Raw genomic sequence first — 19,023 nt, 5'->3', positions numbered from 1 at the left:
AAAGAAGAACAAAGTTAGAGGAATCATGCCACCTAATATCAAACTATACTACAAGGCCAAAATAATTTAAAAAGCATGGTACTGGCATAAAACAGACATATAAATCAATGAAACAGTGTAGAGAGCCCAGAAATAAACCTACACCTTTATAGTCAGTTAATATTTGACAAAGGAGGCACAAGTATACAATGAACTAAAGATAGTCTAGTCATTAAAGGGGGAAACTTGGACAGATACATGCAAAAAAAGAAAAAAAAGAAAGAAACTAAACCACCTTCTTACACTGCACACAAGAATAAACTCAAATGGATTAAAAACTTAAATGTTAAACCCAAAACCATAAAACTCTAGAAGAAAACATACAGTAAAATATCAGACATTTCTCCTAGCAATATTTTTTCTGATATATCTCCTTGGTCAAGGAAACAAAAGAAAAAAGAAACAAATGGGACAACATCAAACTAAAGAGTTTTTGCACAGCAAAAGAAACCATCAACAAAATGAAAAGACAACCCACTGAATGGGAGAACATATTCATCAATGATACATCTGATAAGGGGTTAATATCCAAAATTTATAAAGAACTTATAGAACTCAATACCCAAAACCCCCAAACAATCCAATTAAAAAATGCCCAAAAGATCTGAATTGATATTTCTCCAAAGAGAACATACAGATGGCCAATAGACATATGAAATGATGATCAATGTCACGAATCATCAGAGAAATGCAAATTAAAATCACAATGAGATATTACCTCATACCTGCAAAAAAGACTATCATCAATAAATCAACAAGCAACAAGTGTTGGTGAGGATGTGGAAAAAAGAGGACCCTAGTGCACTGTTGGTGGGAATGCAGATTTGTGCATACACTGTGGAAAACAGTAGAGAGGCACCTCAAAAACTTAAAAATTTAACTTCCTTATGACCCAGTTCTTCCACTTCTGGGAATTTATTTGAAGAATCCAAAAATACTAATTTGAAATAATATATGTACCCCATCTTCATTGCAGCATTATTTACAATAATCAAGATTTGGAAGCTGGTCTGGTATCTTTCAGTAGTTGAATGGATTAAAAAGCTGTGGTATAAAAAACAAAAACAAACAAAACAAAACAAAAAAACTGTGGTACATGTACACAATGCCATGAAAAGGAAGAAAAGTTTACCTTTTGTGACATCATGGATATACCTGGAGACCGTTATGCTAAGTGAAATCAGCTGGTCAGAGAAAGACAAGTACCATATGATTTCACTCATATGTGGAGTTTAATGAACAAATTGAACTACCAATCAAAATAGAGACAGACTCATACATAGAGAGCAGGCAGATAGCTCTGGTGTGGGGGGAGTTTTGGAGGGTGAAAGGATTGAGCAAAAAATAATAAAAAGAGAGAACTCATGGACATGGGCAACAACATGGTAATTGCAGGTGGAGGTTTGTGGGTGGGGGTGAAAGAGGGCATAGAGTGGATAAATGGTGATGGAGAAAATAAAATAAATTTAAAAACAACAACAAAATGGATGTTTAAGGAACATAATGAGAACAGCAGCAGGAAAAAGGATGTAGAAACTATGAGATATTATCAGTCAGAAATGAAGAATACCATATGTGAAATACAGAATACACTGGAAGGAATAGCCAGTAGGCTGGATGAAGCAGCAGATCGGATCAGTGAATTAGAAGATGAGATAGAAAAATATCACTCAAACAGAATAGCAGAAAGCAAAAATAATTAAAAAACAAGAGAATAGTTTAAGGGAACTTTGGGACACCATAGAAAGAAACAACATCTGCATCATAGGGGTTCCAGAAGGAGAAGAAAACAAGCATGTGATAGAAAACCTCTTTGAAGAAACAGTGATAGTAAATTCCCCTGGTCTTGTGAAGGAAAATGCCACATAAGCTCAGGAAGTACAGAGAGTCCCAATTAAGATGAACCAAAGAGATCCACACCAAGACATATCATAATTAAAATGACCAAGATTAAAGACAAAAAGAGAATCTTAAAAGAAGCAAGAGAGAAACAGTTACTACAAGGGAGTTCCCCTAAGACTGTCAGCTGATTTCTCAACAGAAACACTTCAGGCCAGAAGGGATTGGCATGAAATATTCAAAGTAATGAAAATCAAGAAAAGTGCAACCAAGACTGTTCTATCCATCAAGGCTATCAGTTAAAATCAAAAGCAAAATAAAGAGCTTCCCAGACAAAAGTATACTAAAGGAGTTCATTACTACCAAACCAATATTGCAAGAAATAGTAATGGAACTGCTTTAAGAAGAGAGAAACATAGGCATAAAGATAAAAATGGCAATAAATAAGTACCTATTAATAATATATTTAATCAACAGTCATAGGGTAGCCAAATGAATAAGAAAACACAACCCATAAATATGCCGTCTACAAGAGACCCACTTCAGAACAAAAAATACACACAGGCTGAAAGTAAAGGGATGCAAAAAAAAAAAAAAAAAGGAATTCCATACAAATGGAAATGAAAAAAAGCTGGGGTAGCAATATTTATATCTGACAAAATAGACATAGACTTTAAAACAAAGGCCATAAAAGAGACAAAGAAGGTCACTACATAATAATTAAGGGATTGATACAACAAGAGTATAGAACCCTTAAAAACATATATGCTCCCAATATTGGAGCACCTAAATATATATATATAACCTTGGTGGACTGTAATGGAGAAAGCAACAGCAATACAGCCATAGTGGGGGACTTTCATACCCCACTGTCATCAATGGTTAGATCTTCCAGACAAAAAATCAACAAGAAAACAGTGAAATAAATGATACACTAGATTAGATGGATTTAATTGATAATTACAGAACATTTCATCCCAAAGAAGCAGAATATACATTCTTCTCAAGTGCACGTGAGTTATTCTCAAAGATAGACCACATGTTAGAATGCAAAATAAGTCTTAACAAATTTAAGAAGTTTGAAATCATATCAAGCATATTCTCGGACCATAATGGCATAAAACTATAAATCAACCATAATAAAAAGCTCAAAAATATTCAAACATGTGGAAGCTTGCCGGGAGCCGGTCCATCCTTGCTGTTTCAAGGGACCTGGCATATATGGCATACTGTTCTTAATATGTTTGCTCACCTTCTTGGCACTATGTGTTTTAACCAAGGTCTCCTCTCTGAGAAAGGTTGTTTCCCCAGGTAGGGATTTTCCCCTGAAGTTAGGGAGGGAATAAAACCCCTCAACTAAGTGCCAGGCGGGTAATTAATCACTTTAACTACGAACAATCATGCTTAAGCTACATAATCTTTACTCCCTGGAATGGAGATAAGAAATGCCCTAACCTTTGTAATAGAGATTGATAGGATTGAATCAACTGGTATAAATACAGATGTAACAAGACAGAGAGACAGAACTTAGAACACAGAACTTCAGAGACAGAACTCAGAAGACAGAACCTACGCGGAACCAGGAGATGGAGGAGCTTTGCTGGAGAGAACATGGCAAGGGATCCTGGACTGAACCTGACTGCAGAGGTTGGCAAGAGAGCCTGACTAGAACCTGGTGACTGAACCTGGCTGGAGAACCTGGACAGAACCTGGCTGAAGAACCTAGCGAGGGAACATGGCTACATAACCTGGCTGGAGATCCTAAGCAGAACCTCTCTGGAGATCCAGAACAGAACTTGGCTGGAGATCCTGGCTAGAGATCCTGGATAGGCTGCTGATCAACTGAACGCTGTCTCCGTGTCATTCCTTCTTCGCCAACTCCGTCCACACCTTTGAGGACCCCTGGACCCGCTGGGGTTGGACCCCAGCAGAAGCTAAGTAGCATTTTATTAAACAATGAATGGGTTATCAATGGGAATAAATTAAAAATAACTTGGAAACAAATGAAAATGAAAACACAAACATCCAAAATCTATGGGACACAAGGAAAGAAGTCCTGAGAAAGTTCATAGCATTACAAGTCTACCTCAAAGAAGCAAGAAAAATCTCTAGTAAACAATATAACCATACACCTAAAAGAATTGGAAAAAGAACAGTAGAAAAAGCTGAGAGCAAGTAGAAAGAAGGAAATAATAAAGATCAGAGCAGAAATAAATGACATAGAAATGAAACAAACAAAATAAAAAAAAAACAGCACAAAATATCAATGAAACAAAAGCTGGTTCTTTGAAAGGATAAACAAGATTGACAAACCTTTAACCAGAGTTATCAAGAAACAAAGAGAAAGGATCCAAATAAATAAAATCAGAAATCAAAGAAAAGAGGTAACAAGTGATATCATAAAAATACAAATGTTTGTAAGAAAATATCACAAACAACTATGTGCCAACAAAAATGACAACCTAGGCAAAATGTACAAATTCCTAGAAACATACAATCTTCCAAAACTGAATCAGAAAAAAGTGGAACACCTGAATAGACCAATAACAACTGGTGAAATTGAAGTAGTAATAAAAAATAAAAAATATATAAAAAATAAACCTCCCAGGAAACAAAAGCCCTGGACTGGATGGCTTCACAGACGGATTTTACCAAACATTCAAAGAAGAACTAACACCTATCCTCCTCAAACTTTTCCAAAATATTCAACAGGAAGGAAGACTTCCAAGCTCTTTTTATTAGGCCAATGTTATCCTGATACCATAACCAGGTAAAGACATAACAAAGAAAGAAAATTACAGACAAATATCCCTGATGAACATAGATGCTAAAAGTTTTAGCAAAATGTTACCAAATCAGATCCTGCCATGCATTAAAAAATCTTACACCATGATCAAGAGCAATTTATTCTGGGGACGCAAGGTTTGTCCAATATTTGCAAATCAATATACATGCTACATTGCATAAACAAAATGAAAAATAAATATCACATGGTCATATCAACAGATTCAGAAAAAACATTCAATAAACTCCAGCATGCATTCATGATAAAAACTCTCAGCTAAGTGAAAGACGTCAGAGAAAGACAAATACCATGATTTCACTTATAGGTGGAATCTAAAGGACAAAATAAACAACAAAAAAACCCAAAATAGAAACAGACTCATACAGAGAACAGACTGACATTTATCAGATGGGAGGGGGCTTGGGTGACTGGGTGAAAAATATGAAGGATTGAAAATTACAAATTGGTTGTTTCAGAATAGTCAGAGATATACAGATTATAGCATTGGGAATCCTATCTAATAAAAGAGAAACATGGTAATTAGTGTATGACCACTACCCTTCCCATTGGCTAATCAGGGCAATATGCAAATTAACTGCCAGCCAAGATGGCGGCCGGCAGCCAGGCAGCTTGAAACTAACATGAGGCTTGCTTGCTTCAGTGACGGAGGACTCCAACATTCCCCGCCTGCCACTGCAGGCCTCTGAGCTGCAACTCTAAGCAACTATGTAACAAATATAGAAGCTAAACAAAACCTCAGAAACCTGCTTTAGTCCGCCTGGCTTCAGCCAGCAGGATCACAACATTGTAAGCAAAGGCCAGAAACCTACTTTCAGCATCAGAGGCCTAAGAGCTGGAGCCAAGCCTCAAAGCTAAAGCTGGCCCAGAACAAAAAAAAAAAAAAAAAAGAAAAAGAGGAGCGGTTGGGAGCTTCAGTCACCCCCAGTCTGAAAACAGCCCTCAGCCCCTCACCCAGGCAGGCCAGGCACCCCAGTGGGGACCACCCACCCTGAAGGATGTGTGACCAGCTGCAAACAGCCATCATCCCCTCACCCAGGCTGGCCAGGCACGCCAGTGGGGACCCCAACCCTGATCCAGGACACCCTTCAGGGCAAACCAGCAGGCACCCACCCGTGCACCAGGCCTCTACCCAATATAGTAAAAGGGTAATATGCCTCCCAGCACCGGGATCAGTGGAGCCACGAGGCCTCCGGGCACCGGGATCAGCATGACAGGGGGAAGCGCCCAAACCCCCTGATCGCCCTGTGGCTCTGTGTGTGACAGGGGGTGGGGCCACAACCTCCCTATCCACCCTGTTCTGTTCATGACAGGGGAAGGCGCCCCAATCCCCTGATCAGCCCTGCTCTGTGCCTGATAGTGGGGAGCTCCCCAACCCCCTGATCGGCCTGCGGTTCTGTGTGTGACAGGGTGCGGTGCCCCAACCCCCTGATCGGCCCTGCTCTGTGGGTGATAGAGGGCGGCGCCCCAACACCCCCCCCCATGGGCCCTGCTCTGGGTAGAGCCATAACCTCCCCATTGGCCCTGCCCTGAGTGTGAGAGTGGCGGCGCCCCAACCCCCTGACTGGCCCTGCTCTGTGGGTGATAGAGGGCGGCGCCCCAACCCCCTGATGGGCCCTGCTCTGTGCATGACAGGGGGCAGCACCCCAACCCCCTGATTGGCCCTGCTCTGTGCGTGACAGGGTACAGTGCCCCAACCCCCCTGATGGGCCCTGCTCTGTGAGTGACAGGGGGCAGGGCCCCAACCCCCTGATTGGCCCTGCTCTGTGCGTGACAGGGGGTGGCGCCGCAACCTCCCCATCGACCCTGCCTTGAGTGTGACAGGGGGCGGTGCCCCAACCCCCCAATAGGCCCCTACCCTGAGCGTGACTGAGGGTGGCATCACAACCTCCTGATCGCCCTGCTCTGAGCCTGACCAGGGGCTGCACCAAGGGATTGGGCCTGCCCTCTGCCACCCGGGAGCAGGCCTAAGCCAGCAGGTCGTTATCTCCTGAGGGGTCCCAGACTGCGAGAGGGCACAGGCCGGGCTGAGGGACCCCCTTCCCCCGTGAGTGCACAAATTTTTGTGCACCGGGCCTCTAGTATAGTAAATAATATTATAACTGTTTATGGGGTCAGGTGGGTGGGTACTTGAAACATTGTGGGGAACACTATGTAAAGTACATGATTTTCTAACCACTACGCTGTACATCTGAAACTAATGCAGAATGATATTGAATATCAAGTGTAATTGAAAAATAAAAAAGGAATTAACTATTGATATGGACAACAACTTAGATGAAAGTGAAGGAAAGGATGTTTAGGGAGAAGAATGCCAATCTCAGTAGGGTACCTATTGCATGATACCATTTATGTATATAATATTTGTGAAGTAACATAATTATCCAGATGGAAAATATATTGGTTGCTCTGGGCTATGGACAGGGAGAGAGGGTGTGGCATAGTTATAAAGTGGTAGCATAAGGGGACAATAGTACCTGTGGTTATGGTACTATTTTCTCTCTTGATAGGTGGTGATTACACAAAGCTGTATGTGCTTTAAAATTGCTCAGAGCTATAAATACTCACACACATTCATATGTAATTAGGGGAATGTGAATAGCTCCATGGATTCTATCAATATTATTTCCTTGATTGTGACATTGTACTATAGTTACACAAGATGTTAAAATTAGAAGTCTGAGTGAAGGATGCTTGGGACTTCCATATTTCTTTACACATTACTATAAACCACAATTGTTTAAAAATGAAAAGTCAAAATGAATATAACAATTTAAGAAATTTTAAAAATTTAGAAAGCAAATGCTGTCTTTGGATTTTTGGGGCCCTTGCAACCTTGTAAGTTCTGGTGTGGTAAAAATACATTTATCTAAGGGGGAACAAAATAAATATTTTGCATGACAGAGGTAGGATATAACTAAGATAGGTGAAATTTAACTACCTAAATAAAAACTTCCTTGACCCTTTCTAACTCTTAGCAATTATAGTGTGGTGGTGGTAGTGATGGTGGTAATGGTGGTGATGGTATTGAAATACAGATAGCCCCTTCTGATATGTCTGCCAGATACCTGACCAAGCAGCTCAACTGGTGACTCCCTTTCCAATGTGCCAGCAATGAGAAATAAAAAACCTCAAATGCAAATTTCAAAAAAAAATCAGTTAATTCCTACATAAAAGAAAAATAAAACTCATCTTTATAAATTAACTTAACCATGGGCCAGGCACTGAGCTATATAATTTATACTTATTCACTGGCTTAATATATATCATTACCTTATGAAGTGGAGAATACTCCCTTTTTCATATAGATGAGGAAACTGACTCAAAGCATTGCTATTACTTGCCCAAGGTCTCACATACTCAACTGGGAGGATGTAGAATGAGGGCCAGTACATAAATGTGTACCAATCTGTAAAATGTTTTCCCCCAAAGCAAAAGAATATAATGGATGCAAATGTTACTTTTTTGAAGACTCTAAACACATAAGTATTAAAAAAAATAAAGTAGGCTGTAAGGTCCTTGTAATGTCCTTATTCTTTGAATAATATATTCTTAATTGTATGGTTGTTTCTGTGTGCACAGATATTCACGTACATCAGAACGATGGCTTGGATGGATGGGATGGGTGAAGAATGTCAAACCTGTGACACATGTTAAATCGGAAAGCTTTCTCTTGAGAGAAGCTAGTAATCCAAGCCATAGGTAGCACAACTATCTTGCAAGTAACAATCCACTGCCCAGGTGCTATTGGAAAAAAATGCATTTTCCCTTTCAATAAAAATAATTGTAGACAATAGTCTGGAATGCACCTGTAGCATTCACTTTGGGAAAAAGAGGTAGCACTTGTCACTTTACCTCTGGCTACCTCCTTTGAGAACTTTTCCCTCTACTTAATTACAGAGCTAAAGAGAACCTTCAAGGGGTAAGTAAGCTTCTGAAACTGGTGAAGTGAGGAAAATAGGTCACTCCCCAGAAAAAAAGAACTTCACAGTGGGAGAACCTCTGTCTGCCAGTGTTGCTTCTGAACTGTTTCTGAAACACTGTACCATACTTTGAGCTACTGGGATGCACCAAACAGCTGTCATATATCTCTGGGATCACCATACCCAAGTGTCTGTGTGTTTGTTGAAGGTTCACTGCCTGATTCTGTGTGTTTACCTTTGGATTTATTTAGAAATTATACATATTGGAAAAAGTATCTATCCAGGAGTCTGGAGAATGGGACTTTAGTTAGCTTTCTGCTAGAGAGATCAAGCTCTAAAGCAAGACTGGATTTAGCAGGAAGTAGAGGGTTGACATCCTGTCTCTAATACTTAGTAGTTGTCAGAACTTTGTAAATTATTTAAACTTTCAATATTTACCTCATGCAACTGTTGTGAAGACTGAGTAATTGGTGCATGGTGTAAGAGTATAGTAGTTGTACTTATTATTGTTGTTGTTGTTGTTATTATTATTATTATTATTATTATTATTATTATTAAGAGTGCCTTGGACCAAAGTTTATCTCTCTGGGCATCCACACCTATGAAACAAGAATCTTGAAATACACTAGGTCTTGAAGGTCTTTCCTGATCTAATGGTGACAGATAAGTTTTGGAGTAAAGAAAAGTGAGGCAGTGCATATGAGGGTCTCTTGCTAACTTTATTTGAGACTGTCAGCAGTCTGTCTCTTCCTCCTGAATGTATGAGCAGAACCCAGAGGTAAGTGTGTGGAACTTGGGTGAGGGAGAGTGGGTAGAAATCTATCTCTGAACACAAAGATATCATGATCAGAGTGGGTTCATACCTAACTTAGAAGCTGAACCAGGGGTGTGTTTGTCAGGTATCTTTGGAGAATGACAGTGTAGTGGCATCAGCACTTATGCCTTAAACTTCAGCAGGTAAGTGTTTTATACCAAATGTCTGTGTTGAGATTCATATGTTGAAATTTAATTCACAATGTGATGGTATTTAAAGGTGAGGCTTTTGGGAGGTGATTAAGTCATGAGGGTGGAGCCTTTACATGAGGAGGTCAGAAAGCTAGCTCACTCTTCTTTCTGCCATGTGAGGATACCAGTACAAGTCAGTCATCTGCAACATAGAAGAGGCTTTTTACCAAAACCTGATCATCCTGACATCATGATCTTAGATGTCCAGCATTCAGAACTGTCAGAAATAAATTCTGGTTGTTAGTGAAAAAACAAATTTAAGATCTTTTATTATAACAGTCCAAACAGTGAGTATGTTTGGAAGGAACTTTGTTAGAAGGTGAAGAGGGTTTATTATTTACTTTGAAAAAATTCCACTTCAAGTAATTTGCTGCTGATGAAAAGAGTTGGTCCTGCAGAATAATTTCATAGGTGTCTATGTAATCATGAAGAAGTTAGGCAGAGAAGAAAGAGCCAAGGATCTGGGGAACTGATAAAACATAAATCATGGTTCTTCAGACATTCAATTTCTTTTGTTGCCTTGGAAGTGGAGTGTGGGGATAAAAGAGAGAAAAGAGTAGATGAAGATCAAAGCTGTGGTCCTTTTTTTAAAAAAATATATTTTATTGATTTTCTACAGAGAGGAAGGGAGAGGGATAGAGAGTTAGAAACATCGATGAGAGAGAAACATCAATCAGCTGCCTCCTGGACACTCCCCACTGGGTATGTGCCTGCAACCAAGGTACATGCCCTTGGCCAGAATCGAACCCGGGACCCTTCAGTCCGCAGGCCGAAGCTCTATCCACTGAGCCAAACTGGTTAGGGCACTGTGGTCCTTTTAAAACCTTTTACTAATTGGCTTTTGACACTTTGCTTCCAACAATGTTTTGTTTGTAGGTATGAATTATGAATCCTACTTTACAGACAAGGAAACTGAGGTCAAGAGATAATCTAATAACAAACATCAACAATCTTCAATGTTCAATAAATATGTCTATTTCTCACATCCATTCCATCCAAGCCATCATTTCTCCCCTTGACTAGAGCAATAACCTTCTAACTGATATTCCTACTTCCATTGTTACTTCCTTACAATCTATTATTTATACAATAGTCAAAGTGATTCTTTTTAAAAATATTTATTTATTGAGTTTTAGAGAGGGAAGGAAAGAGAGAGAGAGAGAGAGAGAGAGAGAGAGAGAGAGAGAGAGAGATCAATTTGTTGTTCCACTTATTTATACATACACTGGTTGATTCTTGTATGTGTCCTGACTGGGGGTCGAACCCATAACCTTGGCATATAAAGACTATGCTCTAACCAACTGAGCTACCCAGCTAGGGCTCAAAGTGATTCTTTAAAAATATATTTGTATTGATTTCAGAGAGAAGAAGGGAGAGGGAGAGAGATAGAAACATTGATGAGAGAGAAACCTCAACCAGCTACTTCTTGCATGCCCCCTACTGGGGATTCAGCCTGCAATCTGGGCATGTGTCGTGGTCAGGAATAGAACCAATGACCTCTCGGTTCATAGGTCAATGCTTATCTACTGAGTCACACCTGCTGGGCTCAAAGTGATTTTTTAAAAATACAAGTCAGACCATGTCATCTCACAGTTCTGAACCCTCCAATGGCTGCTCATTTCACTCAGAATAAAATCATAAATTCACAAAGCCTAAATGATCTGGTCCTTATATAATTCAAAAAGTTCATCTCATGTCATACTATTTCCTGCTCCCTCTTTTCCAGGTGTGTTCCCAGCAATACAATGGCACCCAGACCAAAACAGGCATGGAATAAATATTTGCTGAAATAAATTAGTGAATAAATCAATGAAAGAATGTATGCCATGTGCCTGAAACAGTGCTGGGAACCAGCTTCTGAGTGAGTACCCTTTATGCTAGAGGGGCTTTAAGTGGAGGTCAGGAAAATACACAGTATAACCCTTTCCTTTAGAGAACTAACATTCTGAGTATAGAAACAGACCCTCTGCAAGCCTGGGAAAACAGTGAGGAGAACTAGAAAGGAGTAGAATGCAAACATGATTATATTCTATCCTCGAAAATAGGATAGAATGTGCCAGAAACTGCATCTTCCGTTTCCTCCTCTTCTCAATATCCATTAATCCCAAATTTTAAGCTTGGTTCATCTATCTTCTCAGCAATTTCAAATGGTATTAGAAAAATTTTTTTAAAAAAAGTGAGGGCTTTAGATATAATGCCCAGAAGGTCTGTGGCTTCTGGGGACTATCTGGGAAGATGTCTCGCATCACTAAGGTGCAAAGGTGCACCCATATCCCAAGTGCCACTGAGTGAGAGAAATCATATATTTGGTAACATGTCTTTTATTGACTCTGTGGATTAGATCAATACTAGTATATGTGCATCTCTTCCCTGATTGCATAGCCTTAAGTATGGTACTCACTCTAAGGTCATCATCCCATGTGGCCAGAAGTGATTTTCCAGGTGCTTCTGGGTCTTGATCTCATCCCAATTCAGCACAGTTGCATAATCTCCTTCAAAGTCCTGGACAGAAAAAGGATAAAGGTATTAATATAGTACCTGACCCATGGAATCAAGCATCTGAGAAGTTGATGAAGGCTTGCAGGATATGGTCTACCCTTCTTCCTTTTAGGAAGCTGAGTACCTAATACCCAGCTAAAAACCATTCCTCAGCTTCCCTTGAAGCCAAGTGTGGCCCTGTGAAATTTAGATATGGGCAGAAGTGATGTGCGCAACTTTAGGGTCATTCCTTAAAAAGAAAATTAATGGTCTTTGATTTCCATTCTTTCCATTTCTTTCAGGCTTGTATGCAGATAAGCCAGCTGTAACCATGTGAATAAAGACAACCCCCTATGCCCTAAGGAAAAGTAAAGTAACAATAAAAAAATTAGTGAATAAATCAATAGATCTTTAGATTACTTCCTAGAGCTGAGTTATTTCTTGGTATAAACTGGGCCCTTACTCCTGGACTATCATTATGTGAGAGAGAAAGAAACTTCTAACTTTTTAAACATTTTGTTTAAAGTTGAAAAGCCATTTTATTGAGGAATTTGGAGGAAGATATTTCTATCTTATTAAAATCCTTGTATTTTAGGGATTTTTAAAAATTATAATAGCTTAGCCTATCCCCTAATTAATAAGCTTCTCTGTCAGAGAATAGCCAATGTGGAGTCTCAGAGAAGTATTGTGTTTCTATTTTTGTTTTTGTCATGTTAATTTATGACTGGAGAAAGTCTATATATTTCTTTGGACCCAAGGGTTTACTTATTTGAACTTCTGCATTGGGTTATTAGGTGAAGATAAAATTATCTATGTGTCTTTATTGAAGAATTTGTAAGAAAAAAAGGATAAACCCTCTGTAAAAAGAGGAAATGTTGCCTCTAAACAGCATGGAGGAATGAAACCTGGGTGGCTTCCCACAACTCAGTGTTTCCAGCACAACGGGCTCTCTTCTCCTGTCAAACACTAGACATGTCACACTTCTGCTAGCAGCTTCCACTCACCCCTCCTCATCTCTCCTCCCCATCCCACAACCCTGGGTCCCCTACAGCCAGGTACCAATGGTTTTCTAAAGGCCCAGGGATAGATGCACTAGGCTTTCCTCTTAACTGGGTCAAAGTGGGTTTTGCTTTGGAAATTCAAACAGGAATGTAAAATGGTTGAGCTCTTTCTAGTCCAATCAAAGATGACTACTCCATCCCTTTGAAGGGAGCAAAGGATTACCCTTCTGAATGTGCACACTTGTGGGGTAAATCGACTATATCATAGTCTGCTCTTTGCTAGCATGGAGAATGGAAACAAGGTTAGAAGAATATATAGTATCCATGTTAAAGAGTCACTGAGTTCTAGAGGGCAGAGAGAGCACTGAGACTTCCTGATTCCAGCCAGTGCTTCTGCTGGCTACCCTGAAGTCCTGGGGATGGTCATTCCTCTCCAACTGGGAGATGTAAAGATTGTTCTTAATCCACCTGATTAACTTCATCCAGATTTCTGTCACACCGTCTCCTTTCAGGGTATTCTGTGTGAACTTGGCTTCCACAGCCACCTGGACCACATCCAAAGTTCCCCGAAACACCCCACACAAGAGATTGGAATAAATAAGGGATGGGTGGTTATCAGGAAGTTTCACAAAGACCACCAAGGGTTTATTTTCCAAAATGAGGGAGAATTCATCACCAGCTGGGCTCCAATTGGTGATACTTGGTATGATGCCCAAGTACATCTTGAACTTCACATTGGCAGTTTCCTGAAAGTCATGGCATTTCCCCACATTTGACCGTGCCAAGAAATCTTCAGTTGAACTCCAATGTTATAGCCAATTTTGTCCAGCTGTTTATTCACATCTTTTTTATTTTCCTAGTCCTTGCATAGTTGGGTGACCAGAGCCCCATTGGTCAGGGTGAAGACCTCAGAGCTCATTTTCTTGCTCTCGGTGCCATGGTTCCCCTGCCTTGACATGGTGCTGGCCACCCCAACCCACCTCATCACAGGCCCACTTTGTGACCCCTTCAGACCTATGTGAGGGTTTTATAAAAATTTTCATCATGCTATAATCATCGTCTGCTCAAATCAGAGTTCAAGTATCAGTTAGGAGTTAAGACTGCTAACATCAGCTTTATAAAGCCATACTGGCAACTGCTAAATGCAAGAGGAGCAATTGGTATTGTGGTAGGCAGTTGGACAGACATGAGCAAGGCAAGGATGATGGGCCAGGTACAGAAGCTTACCAGGGTGGAAAGCCCCCAGTGCCTAGCAATGGACAATCAATTATAAGGTGGGACCTCACGCCCTGGGTGATTTTTCCTACAAAGCATATCACTGGTCATGTGGTTTGGACCCCCTGACCTTTCCTCCATAGAGATAACATCTATGCCTCAATTTTATTTTAGCTTTAAGCCCCAAAAGCAGCAAAACCAGATCAGTGACTCCATGGTTGCCCTCAGGACCAGCTGCATTGAATAATGACCCCCTACCCTGGCACTCAGGAATCAATCAGTGGAGACCACAACCCTGAGAGGACACAACTGGAAAGCTACTGAATATTCTATTAAGATCTTCCCCTGGGACCTCCCATAAAATCTCCACTTTTAAAACCCTTAGGGTGAGGACCTAATGGCTCTCCCTACAAGGAGAATGCCCATGGCTTTCCCTTTCCCTTCCCCCCACCCCCCCCTGCCCCAGGCATGTTACCATTAGCTTCCTCACTCCCAAGCTCCAAAGGCCATTCCTTTATCTCTATAACTTGTTTCCTAAGTCCATTTATTCCAGGAATTACTTCTTCTACCTCTGTGATTGACTAAATAAATATTCTCTTACAGTTTGGGTCTTTGCTCTGAATTCTTTCCTAGCCAGAACCCAAGTACCGAGGTTGCTGAACCCAGGTCCAGTCTGACCCCATGGATCTAACACCCAGTGCTATTCCCACTGCCTATAACAGTATGCTGGTTAATGTTTAGCAAATAGCCAACTCCCCCTGCCCCCAGAAAAAAAAAAAGCTTAATTCAGAAAATTCATTAATTTCTATGATATAAATACTCTCACCACAGATGATTTCGTTATCAATGTGACATCACAGAATGTGGAAGTTGGGAGGAGATGCACTCAAGTGAATCTTGAGAGCTGGTACAAGCCAGATCAAAGCCTTCATTCTGCCATGATTTTAGCTAAAAGATCTTAAGAAAGCTACTTCCACTATCTAAGACTGTTTCCTCATCTGTAAAATGTAGATAATACTTTGTCTTTCCTCCTAACTAGAGTTATTGTTAATGTTATAGCATAATAAAAGTTAGGAAAATTCGAGGACAAGTGGAATAGGGAAAGTAAGATAGAGTTAAACAGCAGTTTGCAGACATCTGGTAAATCCCATCTTCCCTAAATCAAGGACACTTGAGAGTAAATGGTTTGCACTTCTCTTCCTAAGCCAGAGGATAGATAGCTTAAACCACCCTACTCAGGGAACAGATAACAAATCCAATTAGTGTCATTTGTCAACCACACCCAAGGACCGACAAATTAAAAGAATAAAACTCATTTTGGTACACTAGCATAAAGCTGATAAATATTCTATTAATTCACCCCTAACAACTCCCCTAAAAGCATAGCCTTTAAAACTCCAAAAAAAATGAAACTAGATCACCAACTTACACCATACACAAAAATAAACTCAAAATGGATAAAGGACTTAAACATAAGAAGGGAAACCATAAAAATACTAGAGGAATCCACAGGCAACAAAATCTCAGACATATGCTGAAGCAATTTCTTCACTGATACTGCTCCTAGGGCAATGGAAACTAAAGAGAAAATAAACTAATGGGACTACATCAAAATAAAAAGCTTCTGCACAGCAAAAGACACCATCAACAAAACAACAAGAAAGCCCACTGCATGGGAGAACATATTTGCCAATGTTATCACTGATAAGGGTTTAACCTCCAACATTTACAGGGAACTCATACAACTTAACAAAAGAAAGATAAACAACCCAATCAAAAAATGGGCAACAGACCTAAATAGATACTTTTTAAAAGAAGACAGAACGCAGGCCAAGAGACATATGAAAACATGCTCAAAGTCACTAATTATCCGAGAGATGCAAATCAAAATGACAATGAGGTACCATCTCACACCTGTCAGAATGGCTATCATCAACAAATCAACAAATGACAAGTGTTGGCGAGGATGTGGAGAAAAAGAAACCCTTGTGCACTGCTGGTGGGAATGCAGGCTGGTGCAGCCACTGTGGAGATCAGTATGGAGTTTCCTCAAAAAACTAAAAATGGAACTCCCATTTGACCCAGTGATCCCACTTCTACAAATATATCTCAAGAAACTAGAAACACCAATCAGAAAGGATACATGCACCCCTATGTTCACAGCAGCACAATTCACCATAGCTAAGACTTGGAAACAGCCTAAGTGCCCATCAACAGACGAATGGATTAGAAAACTGTGGTAGATCTACACAATGGAATACTATGCTGCTGTAAAAAAGAAGGAATTCTTATCATTTGCCACAGTATGGATGGAACTGGAGAGCATTATGCTAAGTGAAATAAGCCAGTCAATGAAAGAAAAATACCACATGATCTCACTCATTTACGGATAATAAAGACCATTATAAACTGATGAACAAAAACAGATACAGAGGCAAAGCAGAATCAAACATACTGTCAAACTACAGCAGGAAGGCCGGGAAGGGTTGGGGTTGGGTAAGAGATCAACCGAAGGACTCCTATGCATGCATATAAGCATAACCAATGGACACAAGACACTGGGGGGTAGGGGAGGCCTGGGGAAGGTCAAGGGGGAAAAAAAGAGACATATGTACTACTCTTTATAATACTTTAAGCAATAAAACAAAATTAAAAAAAAAACTGGTACATCTACATAATGGAATACTACGAGGCGGTAGAAAAGAAGGAATTCTTACCATTTGCAACAGCATGGATGGAACTGGAGAGCATTATTCTAAGTGAAATAAGCCAGTCAGAAAAAGATAAATATCACATGATCTCATTCATTTATGGAATATAATGAACAACATAAACTGTTGAACAAAAACAGATCCAGAGACAGAGAAGCATCAATCAGACTGTCAAACCTCAGAGGGAAGGTAGGGGAGGGTGGGGGGAAGGGAGAGAGATCAACCAAAGGACTTGTATGCATGCATATAAGCCTAATCAATGGACACAGACAACAGGGGGGTGAGGGCATGAGTGGCGGGGGGCATGGGGGGTTAATGTGGGAATAAGGACACATGTAATACCTTAATCAATAAAGAAATTAAAAAATAAATAAAAATATATTTCTTAAAGGTGAGAATGTTCATAAATGTTAAAGAAAAAAATTAGAATAAAGATTTGGGAGAACCAAGATGGTGGCATAGGTTAACGCCGGAGTTTGCTGCTTTGAACAACTACTTCAAAAGTGAAACTAAAACACGGAAGGGACATCACCCAGAACCACAGGAACGCTGGCTGAGTGGAAGTCCTACAACTAGGAGGAAAGAGAAACGCATACGGACACTCAGAGGAGCCGCAGTGCTGAAGTCAAATTCTGAGGTGCGGAGTGCGAGGAGCGGGCTGGCGGCGGAGGGCGCGGTTGGCGTTTTCAATCGGGAGGGAGTCGCAGACTCTGAGCTCCAGATCCGGGCGAGTCTTTAGGGACCCAGACTCAAACGGGAGAAGCGGGACTGTCTGGCTTCGGTCAGAGCGAGTGCAGCTTTCTCTCCCAGCTTTGCAGCGGGTGCTGGGACTCAGAGAGGCAGAGCCCCTGGGGACAGGACTGAGAGCCGCCATAACTGCTCTCTCCGGCCCACCCTGTTGATCCTGTGTGACCCGCCCTACCCAAGCCCTGCACAGAGGCATTTGCCGGATAGCCTCAGGCAAAGGCTAGATTAGCACCTCCCTAGAGGACAGAAGTTCTCTCACTGCTGACACAGCTGATTCTCATAGCCACTTGGCCTGGAGGTCAAACCCTCCCTGGAATTAGCTACAACAATCAAGATTTATCTATAAGACTGCGAACAAAGACCACTAGGGGGTGCACCAAGGAAGCATAACAAAATGCGGAGACAAAGAAACAGGACAAAATTGTCAATGGAAGAAATAGAGTTCAGAACCACACTTTTAAGGTCTCTCAAGAACTGTTTAGAAGCTGCCGATAAACTTAATGAGATTTACACAAAAACTATTAAGACCCTCGATCTTATATTGGGGAACCAACTAGAAATTAAGCACACACGGACTGAAATAACGAATATTATACAGACGCCCAACAGCAGACCAGAGGCGCGCAAGAATCAAGTCAATGATTTGAAATGCGAGGAAGCAAAAAACATCAAACCGGAAAAGCAAAATGAAAAAAGAATCCAAAAATGCGAGGATAGTGTAAGGAGCCTCTGGGACAGCTTCAAGCGTAACAACATCAGAATTATAGGGGTGCCAGAGATGAGAGAGAGCAAGATATTGAAAACCTATTTGAAGAAATAATGACAGAAAACTTCCCCCACCTGGTGAAAGAAATGGACTTACAGGTCCAAGAAGCGCGGAGAACCCCAAACAAAAGGAATCCAAAGAGGACCACACCAAGACACATCATCATTAAAATGCCAAGAGCAAAAGATAAAGAGAGAATCTTAAAAACAGCAAGAGAAAGAAACTCAGTTACCTACAAGGGAATACCCATACGACTGTCAGCTGATTTCTCAACAGAAACTTTGCAGGCCAGAAGGGAGTGGCAAGAAATATTCAAAGTGATGAATACCAAGAACCTACAACCAAGATTACTTTATCCAGCAAAGCTATCATTCAGAATTGAAGGTCAGATAAAGAGCTTCACAGATAAGGAAAAGCTAAAGGAGTTCATCACCACCAAACCAGGATTATATGAAATGCTGAAAGGTATCCTTTAAGAAGAGGAAGAGGAAGAAAA

General features: G+C 40.5%; 1 protein-coding gene and 1 pseudogene across 2 annotated transcripts in view; both read right to left on the bottom strand.

Moving 5' to 3' along the window:
* Positions 1 to 19,023, bottom strand: part of LOC132225132 (vascular endothelial growth factor receptor kdr-like) — a 388,352-nt gene that overhangs the window by 9,958 nt on the left and 359,371 nt on the right. For both annotated transcript variants that reach the window (XM_059680383.1, XM_059680382.1), the window contains exon 30: positions 12,011 to 12,111. In XM_059680383.1, the coding sequence (XP_059536366.1) occupies positions 12,011 to 12,111 (101 nt within the window). The remainder of the gene's footprint in view (positions 1 to 12,010; positions 12,112 to 19,023) is intronic.
* Positions 13,424 to 14,090, bottom strand: LOC132224632 (trafficking protein particle complex subunit 3-like; annotated as a pseudogene).

Source organism: Myotis daubentonii, chromosome X (assembly GCF_963259705.1).
Source record: "Myotis daubentonii chromosome X, mMyoDau2.1, whole genome shotgun sequence".
NCBI classification, from domain to species: domain Eukaryota; kingdom Metazoa; phylum Chordata; class Mammalia; order Chiroptera; family Vespertilionidae; genus Myotis; species Myotis daubentonii.
This window is presented reverse-complemented; position numbering and strand designations above follow the sequence as displayed.